At 41.5% G+C, this 22,611-nt stretch overlaps 1 protein-coding gene across 4 annotated transcripts in view; it reads left to right on the plus strand.

Moving 5' to 3' along the window:
* The first annotated feature begins 3,918 nt into the window (after positions 1 to 3,918).
* spata13 (spermatogenesis associated 13) overlaps positions 3,919 to 22,611 on the plus strand; it is a 205,223-nt gene continuing 186,530 nt past the window's right edge. The window contains exon 1 of one of the 4 annotated variants that reach the window (XM_059964187.1): positions 3,919 to 4,283. Coding sequence is in view for 1 of the 4 variants with exons in the window: in XM_059964186.1 (XP_059820169.1) it covers positions 4,269 to 4,283 (15 nt within the window). In the remaining 3 variants the exon portion in view is untranslated. The remainder of the gene's footprint in view (positions 4,284 to 22,611) is intronic. The other 3 variants (XM_059964180.1, XM_059964186.1, XM_059964183.1) reach the window with 3 other exon arrangements.

Below are 22,611 nucleotides of genomic sequence, written 5' to 3' on the forward strand. Positions count from 1 at the left end.
ATTACTAAAAAGCACAAAGATTTATTTAAAGCTAATTTTTTACCTTTAATTGACCAGATTAAGCAACTTGCTACCAGGTGGTCTCCACTATCTTTGTCATTGGTTGGTAGAATTAATGCTATTAAGATGATGGTATTACCCAAATTCTTATATTTATTTCAAGCATTACCAATTTTTATTCCTAAATCTTTTTTTGATATTATTGACTCCAAAATATCTTCTTATCTTTGGCAGAATAAAAATCCTAGACTAGCCAAAAAATATTTACAGAAGCCTAAGAAGGAAGGTGGTTTGGCTTTGCCAAATTTGAGATTTTATTACTGGGCAGTTAATATACGATATTTAATATTTTGGACACAATAATTGACTACAGCTGCCTGCCCACAATGGGTAAATTTGGAATGTAAATCTGTACAAGCCTTTTCGTTGTTTTCAATCTTAGGATCTTCACTTCCTTTTTCTTTATCTAAATTGAATAAACAATTAACTAATCCTATTGTCAAATACACATTGCGAATCTGGTTTCAATTTCGTAAATTTTTTGGTTTGAATAAGTTTATTCTATCATGCCCTATAGTATCTAATTATTTTTTTCAGCCTTCCTTTATGGATCAAACCTTTTTTTTAATGGAAAACAAAAGGTATAACATGTTTTCGTGATTTGTTTTTAGATGATAACGTTATGTCCTTTGAACAGTTATCTAATAAATATAATTTATCTAAAACTCATTTTTTTAGATATTTGCAAATTAGAAATTTTTTGTATAATGAGTTACAGTCTTTTCCGAAACTAGTCCATTGGACATTACGGAAAGAATTTTGGCTCTGAATCCTTCTCAAAAGGGTTTAGTAGCTGTTATTTATAATATGATTATGAATATACAGCCAGATGTGTCAGAAAAAATTAAGAAGGAATGGGAAGAAGAACTTCATTGTCTTATATCCACTGAGCAATGGGAGAAAATGTTACTATTAGTTAATTCGTCCTCTATTTGTGCTAAACACACTCTAATACAATTTAAGGTTGTACATAGAGCTCATATGTCTAAGGATAAACTGGCTCGATTTTATTCTTATGTTAATTCAACCTGTGACAGATGCCATTCTGATGTTGCCTCATTAACCCATATGTTTTGGTCTTGCCCTTATTTACAAAATTACTGGAAAGATATTTTTAGTACTATTTCAAGAGTTTTAAATATTAATATCCAACCGCATCCTTTTACTCCAATATTTGGTTTACCAATGGTGGATAATAGTTGTCTATCCTCTTCATCCCGACGAATGATTGCATTTGTTACACTAATGGCTAGAAGATCTATTCTATTGAATTGAAAAGAAATTAATCCTCCAACTATATTTCAGTGGTTTTCCCAAACCATTTCTTGTTTGAGCTTAGAAAAAATTAGAAGTGTTGTCTTTGACCCTTCAGTTAAATTTGAAGAAACTTGGAGACCATTTATTCAACATTTTCATATGAGTTGAATTGTCTTTTCCTAAACCTTACTTATATTATCCTTAATTGTTTGGATGGAGGTTCGGAGTTATTGGCACTACTGTATATGTACTTAACATTATTCAATGGCCCATGTTGGTTAGTGTTTTTTTTCTTTTGTTTCTCTCTGGGGTCTTTTTTTAAATTTTTATTTCTTTGTTCATCAATGTTATGACTTTGAGAGGTTATCTATTTTATTATTATATAAATGTCTATTTAAACTATTAATTATGTACTCTCAAACACTGTGTATTCATGTTTTATTTATGTTTGTTTAAAATTAATAAAAAGATTTAAAAAGAAAGAAAGCATTCTAAACACCTTCTTCAACACCCTGACTACTTGTCTACTGCTTTCAGAATATGAGTGTACACTTGTACTTTCAGGTCTCTATGTTCCACAACATTCGTCAGTTCTGCCATTCACTACACCAGTCCTACATTGGTTTGAATGTCCAAAATGCACCACCTCATGCTCATCTAAATTGAAATCCACTTGTCATTTCTCAGTGGATCTCCCCAATTGATCAAGATCTCTTTGCCATTTGTTGCAATCTGCTTCACTATTAAACAAGATTTCCTAATTTAGATTCATCAACTAACCTGCTAACCATGCCATGTACATTCATAGCAAAATCATAAACGTGAATAACAGGGGTCCCAACACTGATCCCTGAGGCTCCCCCACTAATCACAGCCTCCAGTCAGAGAATCAACCTTCAGCCATCACCCTCTGCTCCCCTTCATTCAGCCAATTCTGGATCCACCTTGCCTGCTCCCCCCTGAATCCCATAAAAACAAGCCTGCTGGATCACCCTGGTATGTGGAGCCTTGTGAAAGGCCTTACCAAAGTCCACAAAGACAACATTCACTGCCCTACTTTCATCTATCTGTTCAGCCACCTGTTCAGAAATCTCCAAAAGATGCATCAGACATGACTTCCCAAGCATGAAACCGTGTCGACTATTTCCAATGAGGTCTTGACTTTTTAGGTGATGCTAGACCTCATCCCTTGAATTCCTTCCGGCAGCTTGTCAACAAATAAAGGCAGGTTTACCATTGTGTAGTTCCTAATGACAAGAAAGCTCACTAGCAACTCTACTTGGTGAGAGGCTGAAGAAATTTAGCAGATACCCTTTGATCCTCCCCAACTTTTACTAATGCACCATAGCAAGCACCCTACCTAGATGCATTACAGCTTGGTATGGCAACTCCTCTGCCCATGTCTGCAAGAAATTAGAGTTGTGGACACAGTTCCATGCATCACAGAAACAAGCCTTCTTCTCTCCAAGGATACTGCCTACCTTCTTGCTGCCTTGCTAAAGCAGTAAGAATAATTAAGGACCCAACAAAGACAAATCGAAAGCACCCTTCCCCCTCCTCCCCCCCCCCCCCCCCCCGATTCGGGCAGAAGATACTGTATACAAGTCTGAAAGCAGGTAAAGGACAGCTTCTGCTCACTTTTATAAGTCTATTAAACACTTTCCCAGTCCGATGAAAATGGATTTTACTTCACAATCACGAACAAGAGAAAATCTGCAGATGCTGGAAATCTGAGTGACCCACACAAAATGGTGGAGGAACTCAGCAGGGCAGGCAGCATCTATGGAAAAGAGTAGAGTTGACGTTTTGGGCCGAAATCTTTCAGCAAGACTGGAGAAAAAAAGCTGAGTAGATTTGAAAGGTGGGGGGAGGGGAGAGAGGAACACCAGGTGATGGGTGAAACTTGAAGGGGAAGGGGATGAAGTGAAGAGCTGGGAAGTAAATTGGTGAAAGAGACTGAAGACCATGGAAGAAAGAAAAGGGGAGGAGCACCAGAGGGCAAGGACGGGCAAGGAGATATGGTGAGAGAGGGAAAAGGGGATGGGGAATGGTGAAGGAGGGTGTGGAGGCATTACTGGAAGTTCAGGAATCAATGTTCATGCCATCAGGTTGGAGGCTACTCAAACAGAATATAAGGTGTTGTTCCTCCAAACTAAGTGTGGCCTCATCAGGACAGTGGAGGAGGCCATGGTTAAACAATGGAAAGTGGATTAAAAATGGTGGCCACACTTCACTTGTTATGAACAAGTGCAGGTGGATAATAATCTATCTACCTGCACAACACTCTCTCTGGGCGATTGTAACACTTGATTCTGCACTCAGTTACTGTTTGACGTTGCTCTACTCCAGTCCACTGTTGTAATGAAATGATCTGCATGTGTGGTATACAGGGCAAATTTTTCACTGTACCTCCACCATCTCGTAATAATAAACCGGATTGTGATTGAATGTATGGGCTGCTTAGGAAACACACCAACAGAAACCAAACGAGAGTAGGAGTAGAAAGAATAATATTTCCACGTTTCAATGTTGCATTCTTCATGCGAAAAAAAAATCGCTTCTGGCCGTTCTGTAAAGGAAAATGATCGCACTCCACGGGGAAAACACTGTTCCCTTCGCGCAGGAAGGTGCTCAAAAGAGGACACCGCGGGTATTTATCACTTGCTAACAACCTGCCAACCGCACAAGGAATACGTGAGACGGAGCACCCGACAGTTTCAAGGACAGTGGACCGGGAGTATCGGCCGTGCTGATGGAGAAACCCCCCTCCCCAGAGCAAACTCTTCACCTTTTAAGATGCAAATGAGGGCGGCCGCGGCTCCACCCTGCCCCCTCTGGGAGCCGCTCCGGCCGAACACTGCGCCGTTGCCTCTGATAAAGCGCGTGTGCGGCGGCCACAGCGTTGCTGACCAGTGGGGGGAGGTGGGCACGTCCGCTGCAGCCAGCTCGGGATGCCCAGGACCAAAGTAAGTTCCACAAGTTGTATTTGGAAAGAAACAGGTGGTTGAAGAAGGCCGGATGGGGATGGGAGGAAAGAGGCGGAGGTAAGGAACCTGGGTCAGATAATGGACAGATTGTCCGAGGCCTGTTCTGTGCCCGCCGGGGCTTTCGCCAACAAGTGGCTGGCAGTAACCATCGAAACTGCGGTTACACCGGTTGGAAGGGCGCTTCACGGCTGGCTGGGTTGCTGCTAGTTCGTGTCGAAGCCCCGGGGTTGAGTCCCGCACTCCCGATAATCTCGCCTCTGAACCCATGGGCACCAACGGATTCGAGAGCTGTTTTCGCCAACGGTCACGGCACCATTGACTTCAAAACTTTGGTCGTAGATAGTTTGGTCCATCGTGTACTAAACATCTGTTGCAGTAAAAGTTTTCCGTGTAGTTGTAAAATCAACCCACACTTTGAAAAGCATTCACCGGCGTTCTGCAGCGGGTTTAGTTGGAACACTTTGTTCAAACGGGGAGCCATGGAAACAACACAAAGTCGAGTTCCAACAATATTAGCTTGCATTTTATAAAGCTGGATTAAAACCCGGTGTTCGCAATCTGGGACAAATGGGCGTCAGTTCAAAATTAAACTAATTGTGAGGGTTGAGACCGAAGTAGAGCGGTTCGGGCAAGAAAATTTCGGCTACTGAGAACTATTCACCTCAAAAACTTAAACAGCGAAAGAGGTTGGAAATGGATGAATGGAAGTGGGGTGGAGGACGGGCAGATAGAATTGGTGGGGTGGGGAAAGATTAATTGATTACAGGATGAGCCGGTAATCATGCAGTAAATAATATTTTAGAGCCTTGGGAGATCGGGAGGCTGTTTTGGTTTCCGAGTGCGTAATAGACGCAGTTTAGTGATTTCAAAGTTAAATGAGTAGTAAATTTATTATCAAAGTGCGTATACGTCACAATATACGAGCCTGAGATTCTTTTTCTTGCGGGCATACTCAGTAAATCCAAGAGCCATTATTTGATCAATGGAAGACTGCACCCAACAGGACGGACAAGGAATCAATGTGCAAAGAAAAGCAAATATAATAATAAATATGGAGAACTTGAGATGAAGAGTCCTTGAAAGTGAGTTCATAGGTTGAAGGGTAATAACTGTTCCAGAACCTGGTAGAGTGAGTCCTGAGGCTCCTGTGCCAGCTTTCTGATGGCAACAGTGAGAAGAGAGCATGACCTTGGTGGTGGGGGTCCTTGATGATGGATGCTGCTTTACTGTGATAGCTACAGTGCTCATTGTTGATGTGTTCAATGGAGGGGAGGGTTTCCTTCAAGGCCATTAGTGTTTCCATACCAGGCTCTGATACAACCAGTCAATATACTGATCAACACATATAGATACTATACTGATCCCAAAGGAAATTACAGTATCATAGTAGCATTACAAGTGCACAGATATACAAATATTAGAAGAGAAGTAAGAAAGAATAAAAAAGAAGTTACCTCAAACAGTCTAACAGGAGGGAGTCATCACTTCCCTGGCTGTAGGTTGACTCACCCTCGGCCATTAGGCTCTATAATAAGAATGACCTCCTTGTATGGTGCTCTTTGGAACAGTGCAGTTGTCAGTCATCTTAGTTCCTCTGTTCAGCCAAGGTGACATGCAGAGGGTGAGAAACATTGTCCAGAATTGCCAGGATTTTCCAGAGGGTCCTTTGCTCTCCCACAGCCTCCAGTGTGTCCAGTTTGACTCCTATAACAGAGCCAGCCTTTCTAATCAGTTTATTGAGCCTGTTAGCATCACCCATGTTGATGCCATTGCTCCAGCACACCACAGTACAGCTTTGAAGGCTGTACTGGCAACAGCAGACTGGTAGAACGTGTGAAGGAGAGGCCTGCATACTCCAAAGAACCTCAGTCTCCTCAGGAAATCGAGGTGACTCTGGCCTTTCTTGTACACAGCCTCTGTGGTGGTGCTCCACTCAAGTCTGTCGTACTGGTGCACCCCCAGGTACTTGAATGTCCTCACTAAATCACATCCTCACCATCAATAGTAACAGAGTAACAGGCTTGGTCTTCCTAAAGTCCTCCACCAGGGCCCTGTATTCACCCTCCCTTTATACACCCAACTATTGCTGAGTCATCAGAGAATTTCTACAGATGACATGACTCATTGTTTTAAAGTCTGAGGTATACAGGGTAAACAGAAAGGAGACAGTACAGTCCCTTGTGGAGCCCCAGTGCTCTGAAGCTGCACAAACTGTGGTCTGCCAGTCAGGTAGTCCATTATCTAGGATACAATGGAAGTGCCAACCTGCATTGAACAGAGCTTTTTCCCCAGCAATGAGGGCTGTATGTATCGAAGGCCCTTGAGAAATCAAAAAACACGATCCTTGCAGTGCTTCCCTGCTTATCCGAATGGAAGTAGGCTCTGTTCAGCAGGTGATGACAGCATTGTCGACTCCAATGTAGTCCTGGTAGGCAAACTGCAGGGGATAGAGGGCTGATCTGACCAGGGGTTGGAGTTGAGCCAGGATTAGCGTCTCTGGGGTCTTGGTGATGTGTGAGGTCAGGGTTAGTGGATGGTAGTCATTCAACTCCTTCGGTTGCCCTTCGTGGGTACTGGGACCACAGATGATGTTTTCCACACAGTTGCGACCCTTTCCAGACAGAGACTCCGATTGGGAAAATATACTGGAGAACTCCACACAGCTGCTCAGCACATTCCCTCGGGGCAATGGGGTTTACACCATCTGGTCCCAATGCTTTGTCATGTTTATGTTTCGCCGGAGTCCTTCTCACCTGCTCAGTACTGAAGGTGAATCTGTTGTGAGTGGGGAGTTGGTGAAAGTGGGGCCTGGGGGAGGTGAAAATCTGGATGATAGCAGTTCATATGTGGAGGTGTGAATGGTAGGTGCAGGGCAAGGAGGAGATTTAGACAGTGGTAGCCTATGTTGAACTGGAGGGGGAGGAGAGGAAGCATTGGTGCTGACAGCATTGGATGTCTTGGCACCTGGACTGATGTGCTGAGGGGGGTTTTGAACAGGAGGGTAATTGTCAATCAATTGGAGAATTGGTTTAACTCATTAGACAATTCACAGTTGCATTCTGAGGCTCTCCAGCGAGGCTGATTGAAGCCAGTGATGTTCTTCATGCCTCTCCACACCTCCTGTTTGCTACTCTGCCCAAGCTTGTTCTCCAGCTCTCCTCTTTAACCACCTGGATCTTCCTTAGCTCCCTCTGCATCTGTTTCAATTCCTCCCTGTCTCCTGATCTAAAGGTTCTCTTAGCCTTTATAGAAGTTTGTCAAAATTAGATGTTAATGGAGTCTTTGCAAGCTTCTAAGGAAGTAGAGGCCTGAGTGCTTTCTTCCTAATTGCACATACATCCTGGTCTTCTGAAATGATAACTCCGATAGTCAGCAATTTGAAGTCACTGATTCTCTCCACCTTTGGTCTCTTGATGAGGACATAGCTCAGGGATCTCTGGTTTCCTCCTCCTGAAGTCGAGAATCAGCTTCTTGGTTTTGCAGACATTGAATGAGAGGAGGTTGTGGTACCTCACAGCCAGATCTTTAATCTCCCTCCTATATGCTGATTCGTCACCACCTTTAATTTGGCCAGTGACAGTGGTGTCATCAGCAAACTCAAATATGGCATTGGAGCTGTGCTTAGCCTCACAGTCATATGTATAAAGCGAGTTGAGCAGGAAACCAAGCACACAGCCTTGTGATGCACCTGTGCTGATGAGATTATGGAGAAGACATTGTCAATCTGAACTGACTTGAGTCTGCAAGTGAGGAAATTGAGGATCCAATTGCACAAGGAGGCTTTGAGGTCAAGGTGTTACAGCTATTAAGTACTGTACACCCTTAAGACATGCTGATGGTAATAAGTTTCATATTTAATTTAGAGTTCCTAAGTAACAAGGACAGACAACTTTAAAGATTATATTATTGTCTTGAGTTAAATTCTAGGCATGTATTTTTCTACTTTTTAAAAACTTTTTTTTACAAATGTGTGCTCTTTCCATTTGAGCTTGAAATTGAGTTGAATCTTTTTTTTGGGGGGGGGAAGTGCTATTCTAATTTTAAACGAGATTCTACAGATGCTGGAAGTCTTGAGCAACACACAAAATGCTGGAGGAGCTCAGCAAGTCGGGCAGCATCTATAAGGCTAATAAACAGATAATTTTCTAGCCCAGATCTTTCATCAAGACTGGAAAGGAAGTGTACAAGGCCAGAGTAAGAGGATGGGGAGGGGATGGAGTACAAGTGATGGGTGAGGGGGAAGGTGGATGGCATGCTAATTTTGTTTTGTCTAATGTTAGCACATAATGACCATAGGTGAAGGGGACCATTTACTTAACATTTTCAATTATTTTGTTTCTGATGCTGGAAAAGATTAACTGCTTTACAGATAACAAAACTGCAATTTTCATGCATGCTTAAAATGCTGCACAATGTTAGCAATTAACTATGTAAGCTTAGAATACTATCCTACCAAAAAAAAAATTCTGTGATCACCATTTGATCATGCTGTAGTTATGAGGTAATCAGTTGAATTATTATGGGAATTCTGTTATTTGTAAGAGGAAAAAACCAGATTCAGGTTTATAATTTAAGGTTTATTTGTTGTTTTTTTGGCTGCGGTACAGTGCAAGACAAAAAAACCCTGTAAATTACACTTAAGAAAATGGGGCTGTATGGTAGCATAGATTTAGTGTAAGGCTATAACAGCTCCAATGACCATGGGTTCAATTCTGCTGCTACCTGTAGGAAATATGTACCTTCTCCCCATGACCATGTGGGTTTCCTCCCACGTTACAAGTGGTCACATGGGTGTAATCAGGTAGTGCAGGCTCCTTGGGCTGGAAATTACTGTCCTGTATCTCTACATAAAATTTAAAAACTGTAATTGATTTATTAATTATTATTATTATTTTTCTTATATATTATGTATTTCCTTGAACTGCTGCTACTAAGTTTACAAATTTCACGTCACATGCCGGTGATAATCAACCTAATTCTGATTCTGCAAAGATAAATAACAAGGTAGCGTTCACAGATAATTCAGAAATCTGAAGACGGGTAAAGAAGCTATTACTAAAAGGTACAGTGTGGATCTTCAGGCCCCTGAACCTCCTCCCTGATGGTATTCATGACAAGGGTTTGCCCTTCGCGGTGAAGATCCTTAATGATGGATGTTGACTTATTGAGGCACCGCCTTTTAAAGATGTCCTCGATGGTGAGGAGTCATATGCCCGTGATGGAGCTGGCTGAGTCTACAACTCTGCAGCTACTTTTGATCTTGTGGATTGGAGCCACCATCCCAGGTGGTGATGCAAACAGTCAGAAAGTTCTCCACCATACATCTGTAGAAATTTGCTGGTCTTTGGTGATATACCAAATCTACTAAACTCCAAATGAAATGTAGACACTTATGTACCACCTTCAATGAGCCTGGGGATAGATTGTTTGAGATGTTGACACCAAGGAACTTGAAACTGCTCAACGTTTTCACTTCTGACCCCTCAATGAGGATCAGTATGTGCACTCCCAACTTCCTCTTCCTGAAGCCAACAGTCAGTTCCTTGGTCTTTCTGAAGTTGAGTACAGGGTTGTAGTTGTGATACCACTCAACAAGCTGATCTATCGTGCTCCTGACTGCCTCCTTGCCACCATCTGAGATTCTGCATGGTGGAAACACAGGAGGTATGTCCGTTTGGGTTATCTGGAGAAAAAGGTGGCGGCAGAACGTTGTATTCACAATGGCCATAGGATTGACTTCGGCACAAAACTACTGTGCTGCACCAATGGCTCTTGGGACCATCTGGTGAAGGAAGTCTTTGAAATAAAACTAGAGAAAAAGAATTTTAACAAAGACGAAGCTCTCGCTCTAAGTAAGAACTGGAATTTGTCTGTAAATAAGATGGGACAGCAAAAACCTGATTGGTTAGTCCAACCAATCCGGGGGGGGGGGGGGGGGAATGGATGATGGGAGTTGAGTATATATACCACTGGACTAGACATGCCCAGGCATCATCCCTGATGAAAATAGCAGGGTTCATCATCAAAACTCTGGTTTAAGTTGATACTTGTACCCAGCTGGAAGCCTGAGAAGCGTTTTCTCCTAGAACTACTATTTTCATTTTGATTATAGGAACTATGAAAAACATTTTTTAATCAGTCACTTTGATATTGAATGACAGAATATGGTATACTTCCTCCTCTTTGTTTTCTCTTTTGCTGTTGATTTGGTTGCTATGCTATCCTTCTCCTGTCACGTCAGTTCCTTTTCCCAGCAATTGACATTTCATGAAATGGACTATTAGATCAGCACACCCGCAAAGATACACCTGCTGCTGTATGGTTCCTCTGGAATGCTCCCAAAGATTTCCCTTTCACAGTAACGTAGAAGTTAGTGCAATCAATTTACAGAGCCAGCTATCACTGATAGGAGTTGATTCCCACTGCTGTCTGTGAGAAATCTGTACGTTTTCCCCGTGGCTGTACTTTCTGGTTTCCTCCTCGTTGCCACGATGTACGGTTGGGGTTAGTAAGTTCTGGGCATGCTGTTTCTGCCCCAGAAGCATGGTGACATTTGCTGATTTCATTTGATGCAAACAATGCATTTCACTGTACGTTTCAATGTACTGTACACGTGACAAAGCTAATCTTTAACCTTCATGGTGCCTTTTTGTCCAATTAATCTTCAGAACTGAGTCATGTTTCCACTGAAAAATTCAGTTGTTTTAAAAGCTAGATGACGTTTGTTCAATTTAAAGAGTGCATCGCACGTTGGTTGAACTCTCATTGAAAGCAAGCATCTCAGTGCAACACCTTTACTTGAAAAAAACCTCTCTTTAAAATCTCAGTAATCTCCTGTCAGAACTTCTCTCACTCCTGCCGTTAATCATTAGCCAAGCGGTAAACCCTGGTTTATTTAAATGTAGAAAAACATATCAGGAGTAACATCAGGCTACCTAAAAATAGTCTGCTGAGTTTGTAATGTTACAGCACAAACCACATGAAGCCAAACAAAAAAAATGCAAAGCGTAACCAGCCCTGAGCCTGGGATCAGTATAATGTTCTCCAGCTTTTTTTCTAATTTTTCTTAGAACAATAGTAGAGATATGAACAATAGAAGGAGGCTCCAAGAATATTTTGAGTGTTGATGGTCTGATAATTTGATGGTTTAGGATAGCAGCCGTAAATGGTGAAGATGAAGTGTTTGGAATTGTCTTTTGCAAAAGATAGGACAGAGTGCAATGTGGTATTTAAATGACAAGCAGCTCAGGCTTCACCTTGGACTGAACATACGTTTGGCAAAAGGGTTACTCAGCCTGTGTTTGGTTTTCCAGTGGAATGTAGCCTATGTTATTAAGATCAATTACAATTGACTGAACTGAGAGAAATGCAAGTGAATTGCTGCTTTATCTGGGAGGATTGTTTGGGTCCAAGTTTGATTGGAGAGGCTGAGATAAAAAGGCAGATGTTACGTCACTTTCCATTGCATGGCAAGATATTTGTTGCACAAGGTATCTTGGGGAAGTGGTCCCAGGGATATTAAATTATGCGTTTGTTTTTTTTAATGTGAGTTAATTAGTTACATTGTTCATTTGGAAGGAGATGCATTTTTTATCAGTCCTTTCTAATGCTATTTCTAAATTATTGATATTTTAAGAGTTATGCAAAACTATTGTCTGCATATTAAAAATAGTAGGCCTTTTTCACTCATCATTCTTCTGGTTGCTGACCTATCACCTATTTGGCAATGCCTTAAATTTTCATACCTGTCTCAAAGCCTTCAGTGACCTTATTTCCAACTATTTTGGTAATTTCGTTTCGCAACATTACTGCCTGTGAATTTCTGACATGCAACAATCCTGGCCTCTAGCAGATCTCTGAAATTCTTTGCTCTGCCATTCATTAAGTATGTTGTCTGTTGCCAGTGACCTGTATTCAAGAAGTTCAACAGTTTCTTCTCATTCAGGATGCTCCTTGAAATGTCCATCTTTGACGAAAGATTTGGTCATTTATGCAAAAATAATTTTTAGTGGATCAGTGTCAAAATTTGTTACATAAAACAAGTTTGCATATTCTACCATAATAATGATGTAATAAGGATTTGCATCTGTGGTTTTGAGTTATCTCAAAAAAGCATTGGTATTTCAAATGGGCAATGATGATTGTTCACAATCTTTATTTTTGAGTTGACATTAAAGGAATATATTTAGTAGTTTATCACATTTACTAAATTAAAGTACTTAACTTTGTTTATCATGGACTTATTTGCCTGGAATTATAGAAGTGAAGTGGGATAATTTGAGCACATACTTTTGGGGGCATATTTCGAGAACAGTAAATATAGTAAGTAGGCTGTTTAGTATTTTGAGCTACCTCCACAGTATATGTTACGATCATCATTGATCCTCAGATTTAAGATTCCATATTGCTTATTGTTATTCAGTACACAAGTGTAAAGGAGAACAAAATGATTGTTACTCCAGATCCAATCCAGCATTTAAAAACATGATAAATATAAAAGCAGTCCTATCAAACACGATATACAAGTAACTGTAAGGTGGCAGTGCATGGGGGGGGTGGGGGGAAGGGAAGATGAAAGGTGCTGAGAGGCTGTGGAGAGGAGTAGCCAATGTGGATGAAGTTGTGATAGGGTAGGTAAATGGTTGGAGCTCTTGATTTCTTGATGGCTTGGGGGAAATTTGACAGTTTTTGAGTCTAGTGGTCCTGGTGTGAATACTACATAGTCTGTTACCTGATTGGAGTGGGACAAAAAATCCATAAGCTGTGTGGGTGAGATCTTTCATAATATTTCTGGCCTTTTTCTGGCACCTTTCTATATTTATGTTCTTGATGGCTGGTAGGCTGGTGCCAGTAATGTGTTGGGCAGCATTGGCTACCCTTTGTAGAGCTCTTGTCTGCTACAGTGCATTTTCTGTGCCACATTGTGTGAGTATCAATGTGCGTGGTCCAGCTCCTCAGGAAGTAGAGCTGTTGGTGAGCTTTCTTGACTGTGGGGAATGCTTTGGGACCATGCGAGGTTGTGTGAGATGTACACTCCCAGGAGTTTAAAACTGTTAGCAGTGTCTACTGCTGTGCCGCTGATGTGAAGAGGTGTGGGTTTTTTCTGGTTGATAACCATCTCCTTTGTCTTCCAGTCCTGTCTTCCAATACTCCTCCTCCAATACATTTTGTATCCAGAAATATATCTGCTTAGCAACTGTATATTCAAAAATATGGCTTCCATACCTGTATGCTGTGTCAGCAAGTCCTGGTTCTGGAACTCTGGTTGGTTATGCCCTTTCAGAATTTTGAAATGACATTTCATTCTCCTAAAAAAGAATATAAATTAAAGTGACCATATCTTCTCAAGCAATGGGCTTGCTGTCTCAGGAATCAGTCAGATGGAACATTAAGGGATGGGGAGGGGGGGGGGGGCGGGGTGGAATCCAAAGTAAGCATGTTATAGGAACATTAGTTCTAGATAACTAGGTGTTGGATAATTTCAGAAAGCTAAAGAGTGATCTGTTCCAGATTAGAATGAAAAGATGCCAATTAGAGTGAACATTGTGAAACACCTCACTGAACAGTATTTTTGTAAAGTAGAAATATTTTCTTAATGGGGATGAGCTACCCAGATAATTTAGAATGAAATAAAATCTATGTAAAATGCAACAGAAATTTCATAATGGTGCAGAGCCAACCTAAGCTTGCAGAACTTGTAAAGAAGTAAGAGGACTAAGTGGAGAATGATGAGAGTAAGTTGGTAATTATCCTAAAAGGGAATCCAAATATGTTTTACGGACACACAGTAAAAACAGTGGTGGGACGATTTGAGGAACACATTCCAACTACAGATGTCAAAGCTAATGTGTTTAAATAATTTGCAACACTTTTCGGTAGTGAAAGGCACACTGCTAGTGAAGCAGAAAATTAGAGTTTAGTCTAGTCAAGTCACTTTTTATTGTCATTTCGACCATAACTGCTGGTACAGTACACAGTAAAAATGAGACAATATTTTTCAGGACCATGGTGCTACATGAAACAGTACAAAAACTACACTGAACTACGTAAAAACACAGAAAAAAAATCGACACTAGATTGCAGACCTACCCAGGACTGCATAAAGTTCACAAAACAGTGCAGGCATTACAATAAATAATAAACAAGACAATAGGCACAGTAGAGGGCAGTAAGTTGGTGTCAGTCCAGGCTCTGGGTATTGAGGAGTCTGATAGGTTGGGGTAAGAAACTGTTACATAGTCTGGTTGTGTGAGCCCCAATGCTTCAGTGCTTTTTCCCAGACGGCAGGAGTGAGAAGAGTTTGTATGAGGGGTGCGAGGAGTCCTTCATAATGCTGTTTGCTTTGCGGATGCCGTGTGTAGTGTAAATGTCCGTGATGGCGGGAAGAGAGACCCCGATGATCTTCTCAGCTGACCTCACTATCCGCTGCAGGGTCTTGCGATCTGAGATGGTGCAATTTCCAAACCAGGCAGTGATGCAGCTGCTCAGGATGCTCTCAATACAACTTCTATAGAATACGATGAGGATGGGGGGGTGGGAGATGGACTTTCCTCAACCTTCACAGAAAGTAGAGACGCTGCTGGGCTTTCTTTGCTATGGAGCTGGTGTTGAGGGACCAGGTGAGATTCTCTGCCAGGTGAACACCGAGAAATTTGGTGCTCTTAACAATCTCTACCGAGGAGCTGTCGATCTTTAGTGGGGAGTGGTCGCTCCATGCCCTCCTGAAGTCAACAACCATCTCTTTTGTTTTGTTCACATTCAGAGACAGGTTGTTGGCTCTGCACCAGTCCGTTAGCCGCTGCACCTCCTCTCTGTAAGCTGACTCGTCGTTCTTGCCGATGAGACCCACCACGGTGGTGTCATCGGCGAACTTGATGATATGGTTCGAGCTGTGTGTTGCAGCACATTCATGGGTCAGCAGAGTGAACAGCAGTGGACTGAGCACGCAGCCCTGGGGAGCCCCCGTGCACAGTTTGATGGTGTTGGAGATGCTGCCTCCGATCCGGACTGTGGTAGTGATGATATTGATGAAATAAGAATAGTTTTCAAAATTGAAAAATCTAGTTTGGATAAGATGCATTCTGAGTTGGAGGGAATTAAAAAAGGCAATTGTGGAGGTTTTTGTCCACAGCCTTTTAGATGATGGGGCTAAAAGCCTGGGGAAAAAATACAGATATTAATTCCTGCTCTCAAAAATGCAGAAAAATAAGCATGCAAAATACAGATCTGTCATTGTAACTTTCTGTTGGAAAATTGATAAAACAGTGTAAAGTGAGCTGCAGTAATGGCTGGCTTGACTGACAAAGTTTTGTATTTCCTCACCCAGGGTTAAAGATGAGAATCTAGAAGTTGCAGAAAAGGAAGGAGCTAAATGGGGAGGATAGTGAGAATATCCACAATAGATTGAAACCAGTGTGGCTGTGGACTGAGTTGTTTGTGGGGTACTTAGAGGGTGACGAGGAAGTATGATGCAAACTGCTGTTTAGGTTATGCTAAGGGGGAAGATGACTTCGAACAGAATTGACCATATTTAAAATCTCACCTCTGTCCTCTGGCTCCATGTACACGTTGCTAATTTGGTTTCTCTTGTGCCCTACTCTTTCCTTTGTTGTCCTCACCTTTAACATACTGTGGGATTTCAGAATCAAGTTTATTGTCAATGACACGTTAAAAATTTGTTGTTTTCTGGGCACAGTACAGTGCAGTATTAACATAACATGTAACAGATGATCTCACCTGGTCCGTCACACTACGGTCAGGAAAGCACAGCAGTGTCTCCACTTCCTGAGGAGATTGAGGCAACTGAGGCTCTCAAACCCATCCCTCCCATTTTAACCAATTTTTACAAGAGCACATCAAGAGTGTCTTAACCAGCTGCATCAACGGGGATTAGAAACATAGAAAAACCCTCAGCACAATACAGGCCCTTCAGCACACAAAGCTGTGCCAAACAAAAGAACATCACTTGGCCCATACAGGGATTGAACCCTCAACCTTGGCATTATTAGCACCACACTCTAACCATCTGAGCTAACCAGCCAATGTATTTGCAGGGTGTCTGACAGTAAGTCCCTACAAAGGATTGCGAGGACTGCTGAGAGGATCATTGAGGTCTCTCACCCATTAGTGATATTTATCAGGAGCTCTGTGTACACAGCCCTTATCAAGTCAAGCCAAGACTATTGTCATTTGACTATGTACATGTATGTAACCATATAATGTAGATAGAAATGAGACATTGTTTCTTCAAACCAGGATGTAAAGCACAGTAGGGATGGGTGGGATCCTTAATAATACTAAGTAAGGGTCCTTCATATGCAGCACTCCTGATAAATGTCCCTGATGGATGATAGGGAGACACCTATGATCCTCTCAGCTGTTCTCACAGTCCTTTGCAGGGCTTTTGGTCTGATGCTCAGCTGACCCCATACCCAGTGGAGTTGCAACTTGTTAGGATGCTCTCAGTTGTGCTCCTGTAACATCAGTGATCCCTCCCATCTGTTCACCAATCACTTTGACCAACCACCGTCGAGCAGGAGGTATCCCAGCATTAGGACAAGAATTGCTAGGATGGGAAGCATCTTCTTCCCCAAGCCGTGAGACTGCTGAGCTCCCAGGTCTGAATGAAGTGCCGGTGATGTTATACTATTTACTTTTTAACTTGTGTTTGTTACGAAGGATGAAGAACTCTGATGGGCAGAAGGGTGCAGGGTTGCCCATATCCCCCCCCCCCCCCCCCCCGGGAGAAACAACAAACTGTTACCGTTGCCAGGCTGCTAAGGAGAAAGAAAGAGATGGAACAAAACATACTGGGACTGGAACATTTGCTTCAGACAAGGGAGAGATAACACCAGGGAAGAGAGACCATATTATGACTCCTGTAAGACTCACGGCTCTGGAGAGGGCTGTTTACTTGGTACTATTCTGTTCATTAAAATTCCTCAGTGGACAGCCGGAGTGGGCTGGTTTGATGGGCTAAGCCATTCAAAACTGATTGACACCTGAGACCCCGTGAGTAGGGATAATAGTGAGGTCTGGGGAGACTCCCCTCAGACGCACCAAGAGACACACTGCTTAAGTGTTGGAACCCACGAGAAAGTGTGGGGGCATCAGAGACCGAACGAAGGATCGGTCAATTTTAACTCAGTGTTTATAGTGAGGTCTGGTGGGGGCTTGGGTGTGTGTCCACCCTTGCCTGGGTGATGAGTCCACCACAGAAGAACGGTCTAGCTAAAGGACAGAGGGGTCATACCTGAATGGCCACAACAACACATCGATGGATCAAGATCGTAAAGGAAGGTTTGAATGACTGTCACTGTTTTCTCCCCCTCCCCCTCTCCCCCTCCAACAATTACAACACATTGACCAACAACTACCTCAGCCTGTATGAACTGAACTGAACTTTATATTCACATACGACAATTCATTATCCCTAGACATTGGTAGAGCTTGTTTATTATTGATTATTATTATACCCACACTTTTAGGTTTAGTATTGCTAACGTGTATTATCTGTATATTTGCATTGTTGATATTGATTTATATATTTTACTAATAAACACTGTTTTGAAAATAGTACCAGACTCCAACGGATACTTCTATTTTTGCTGGTAAGACACCCAGTTACGGAGTACATAACATTTTGTAAATGCACTTTATTATTTGTTAATTTATCAGTGTTAATATTACTTTGTGCATTATGTGTGTGAGTTGTTGGCAATGTACTGTGTTGTGCACTTTGGTTTGGAGTAAATTTCTTTCCTTTGGCAGTATACATGTGTATGGTTGAATAACAATAAACTGAACTTGAACTTGCCACCTTTACACCTCCTAACATTTTACAGACTCCTGAAGGATCTTCTCTTTATAAGTCACTATATCTGCTATATTTTTTAAATCAATGTCAAGCCTTCAATATCCCTTTACATCAAGAGTTCTTTTGACTTCTTGTCTGTAATTTTCACACTTAACTCTCATTATTTCATGGTTGAATACAATCTCCAAAGTAGATATCACCAGTATACTTTTGTCAGGTCCAGTTTTATGACATTGAAATCAGCTTTCCCTGTATTCAAACACTTAATTTATAATCTACAAAGATGTGGGCATGAATGGAAACACAAGAATAGTGTTCCAGTCATTAAAGATTAGTGTCATTTGTCCTGTGTATTGAAACATTCATTGAATTGTTTCATTTGTGTCAATGATCAATACAGTATATGCTGAGAGCAGCCTGCGAGTGTCACCACACTTCCGGCACCAGTGTGGCATATCTGTGAATTGCTAAATCTAACCGTATGTCTAGAATGTGGGAAGAAACTTTAGCACCAAGTGGGAGCCTACGCACCCATGGGGAGAATATCCAAACTCCCGACAGACAGCAGTGGGAATGGAACCCTGATCGTGATCGCTATTGCTGTGAAGTGTTAGGCTAACCACTGCCATTTTTCCCACTGGCATAATTAGAAGCTGCAGTGCTTTTAGATGTCTATGTGAAGCTATTGTGAAAGAAACATTAAACTGGCAACAAAAATGATTCCAACATTCTTATTGTTCATGAAATAGTTTGATTAATTAGTCACTGTTTTAGAAAATGGCACCAATCAGATTGCCTTAAAGATCATGAAAGTTTGATTGTTAGGAGAAATGAGATACTGAAATCATCATTAAGATAGTTGGTGAATTAGTTCAAAGCATTTCAGTAAGTTAGGTGAGCCTTGATAATGTGATTGTGGTGGTCAGTTTAAAAGATTGACAAAAGGCCTTGCTACAAAAGTGACTGAAAGAACTGAAAGAAAAGCAAGTGGAAGTTAGGTGTCAAGTCAATGTGATTATTAATGGGAAGATACTGCTTGAAGATTTGAACAGGAATTGTATTTTTTCTGTAGGTAATCTTGGACAGTTATCATTGATGGGCCAACAATTTTCAGCATACATAAAAAGGTAAAAACATAAATAATTCAAGCAGTTGCTCAAGATCCGTGTTTTGGTGTAGTTTCTGTAATTTCATTCTGAGTTAGTCTGCCTAACAAAATGTGGTAGTATTGCCTGTTAATACTATTTGAACAATTGTGCTGCCCTGCAGTAAAAACATTGTGTTTGGAAAGAGACTTGCATTGTATTCTCTCTGCTGCATGTTGTCTTATTCTTATTTGTTTCTTCTGTACTATGAGAAACCAGAACTGAGTTTCTAAAGAAAAACAAAGCTAATTGTTAAATAAGAAATTTTTTTTGGCTTTTGTTTTGGAGATACTATCATAGGGTTAGTTTCTGTTGCGATATTGTTGAAATTAACAAGGTTTCACTAGCTATTGTTGCAAAAGAAAAATGGCTCTTTTGTTGATTTGAGGCAAGACTTGTCAGGCACTAACTTTAGGTAAGAAATAAATTGACAATAGTGAACCTGAGGATTTAAAGTTTCACAATTTCTTTTAACTGGTTAGGGAGAGTTTTAGTTTATCTGATATGTTTCACTGACTTGCAAAACACTGACTGCATATCATGTATGCTTTGCATGTAAGAATCAATCTGCTTCAAAAAACTACTTGGATTATTCTTTTGGCATTAAAAGTTGTACTCATGTTGGCTATATAAAAACACATAAGGCACATGCCTCTTTGAATGTTTATTTCCACTATTGGCTGTGAAAATTGCAAAATGACAATTTTGGGAACTGCTGCAGTGGTATGTTGAGTGTACTTAATGGAATAGGATTTATCTTGGGATTATTATATAAGACTCTAGCACATAGGTTATAATTTATGGTTCTGTGAGAATTACAAAGCCCTGTTCATTTGGCATTTCTAAAACAACCTGACAACTAAAAGGAGCCGCAGTGAGTATTTGATACTGACTTTGCCCTGTGAAGACACTCCTGTTTTGCCTACTGGATAATGGTAAGATTGATCTGAAGAGATTGACCAGCAGATCGAGGAGCTTAAATTTTGAACATTCCATGTATTCTTGGACTAGAAACATTGTGGCAACTAGAATGGTAAAGCAAAATGACCAATGGACATCTTACAGTTATTCTCAATCGTTTAAACACACTGGTCAAAACAGTAGCCACATTCTCAAAACAGTTGACACAGCCTGCTAAAGACTAAAGTGTTGTGCAAAACTCATTCTCACTGCAAAATGCACTCAGCCAATCAAAAAAGTAGCACACAACCTTAAATCACTAACACATAAGGAACCATTGGATAATCACTGGCAAAACATTGATCATCCTTCTCACATGAACAGCATAGTCAGTCATACGGTGTGATGCTTGTTGTATAATGCCAAACATTCAAAAGTGCATTTATTATGTATGCAGTATACAACCCTGAGATTTGTCTTCCCACAGACAGCCACAAAACAAAGAAACACCATGGAACCCATTCAAAGAAAACATCAAACCAACATGCAAAAAAAGAACAAATCGCACAAACAGCAAAAAATGAGCAAAAAGCACAGAATATCGAAACTACAGAGTCATTGAACCAGCCTAGGAATGTTCCGTTTAGTTTAGTTCTGTTCAATTTGGTGCTGTTGCTTGTTGGCTGCAGAGCCAGTCTGCACAAAATAGCAATAGGAAAACAGTAACTAGAAACACAAATGACATGAACTGCAGAGTCCAATCCACAAATTGCATTGATCAAACCATACCCAAGGCCCAAGACTCTGTGTGTCTGTGTGTGTCTGTGTGTGTCTGTGTGTGTGTGTGTGTGTGTGTGTGTGTGTGTATACCTTCCTCCAGCAGCAGTGAGTGAGAGGCCAGTCAAATGAGTGCAGATGATGCTGACCACCCGCTCACCTTCCACTCGCGTACTTGCTGGTTTCTATCTTGCTTGACGTTTTAGTCGGAGAGAAATGAAGTCAATCATGGCCCTATCTCCAGGCCACACATTCCGCTCCAAACTTTACTGAACTCTGTCAGAGACAGCAAAGTGCCAGGTCACTCAATTACAAGCAGCTCAGTGGTGGCATCCGTTAGTCTTGCGAGACCATGGATCTGCGCCTGGAATGGTTTCCAGGGCACAGGCCTGGGCAAGGGGTATATGGAAGACCAGCAGTTGCCCATGCAAGTCTCCCCTCTCCACGACACCAATGTTGTCCAAGGGAAGGGCAAGGGCTGATACAGCTTGGTACCAGTGACGTCGCAGGAGTTGCCAGAACGAGGTTGAAGGCAACGTCGGACTGCCTTAGGGACTCCAGCTCCAGATAGGTCCTCAGGGTTTACTCCCGAAGCCTTTCCCATGAGTGGGTATGGCCGCAAGGCAGCGGAGGTTTGAAATCAGAGTTTTCCCTCTCTTAGATGGACTGCCTTCCCAGGCTGATGAGCTCCATCTACCCTATGCATTGGTTTTAAGGCACCAGGACACATCTTTGCCCCTTCTCTTGTCGGTAGAAACAGTTCTGCTTGTCTTAGAGGGTAAGCCACTCGAGAAGGCCAGGAGCTGGACTTGGTCATCAGAGACTATTTGAGGTGCGTGCCATGAGGAGCACTTTTAGGCAGTGGGAGCTTGTCCCCACCACCACTCCTCGGCTTGACAACCTTGGAACCATCTTAGTAGTAGAACCGCATTTGAGAAGAGAAGGTGTAAAAGTAGTTTCATGAACTGTCTGAAGGGCTTTGCCATTGGTCACGTTGTCTGCTGGTGCTATCATAGATCAGGACATTTAGTCCATTATTGTAAATATAATGATTACAACTCCAATCATGAGTTAGAACGTTGAAGGAGCAACAGAATAAGATGCAAGAATGCAAACACAGTCTTCTCTGTAATCGCAACATTTCACTATTTTGTCGTTACATGAAAGTCAAAGACATTATTGCTCACATCTTTAGGGAAAAAATCATCCATCTTTGATAACAGAAATACAGTACAGGCAGTCACTGGGTTATGTATGAGTTCCATTCCTAAGTCCGTCTTTAAGTCGGACTTGTACGTAAGTTAGAACAAGTACATCCGGTATTATTTAGTGTCAGATCGTCAAATGTTAGTCTTGGTATATAGTATATATTTTACCTTTTCTATGTATATAAAACACTTAAGAAATGTATGTATTCCAATAATTAAACCACTTTGTTGCTTAGTAATAATTGTAGCTTTCATTGGGGCAGGGCATTTCACATGCTCCATTATTCTCACTTTATCCTTTAAAATTGTTCTGATTGTTGACCGACTCCAGCCTAACGTTCCAATGACTGATGGCGTTTCACCTCTTTCCAAATGCTTTATTATTTCCACTTTATTTTCAATCGTGATCGCTTCCCTTCAATGGAACAGAAACACTGCAGGCGGCGGGTCCCAAGCTGTTC

This window comes from Hypanus sabinus, chromosome 3 (genome assembly GCF_030144855.1).
Source record: "Hypanus sabinus isolate sHypSab1 chromosome 3, sHypSab1.hap1, whole genome shotgun sequence".
NCBI lineage: Eukaryota > Metazoa > Chordata > Chondrichthyes > Myliobatiformes > Dasyatidae > Hypanus > Hypanus sabinus.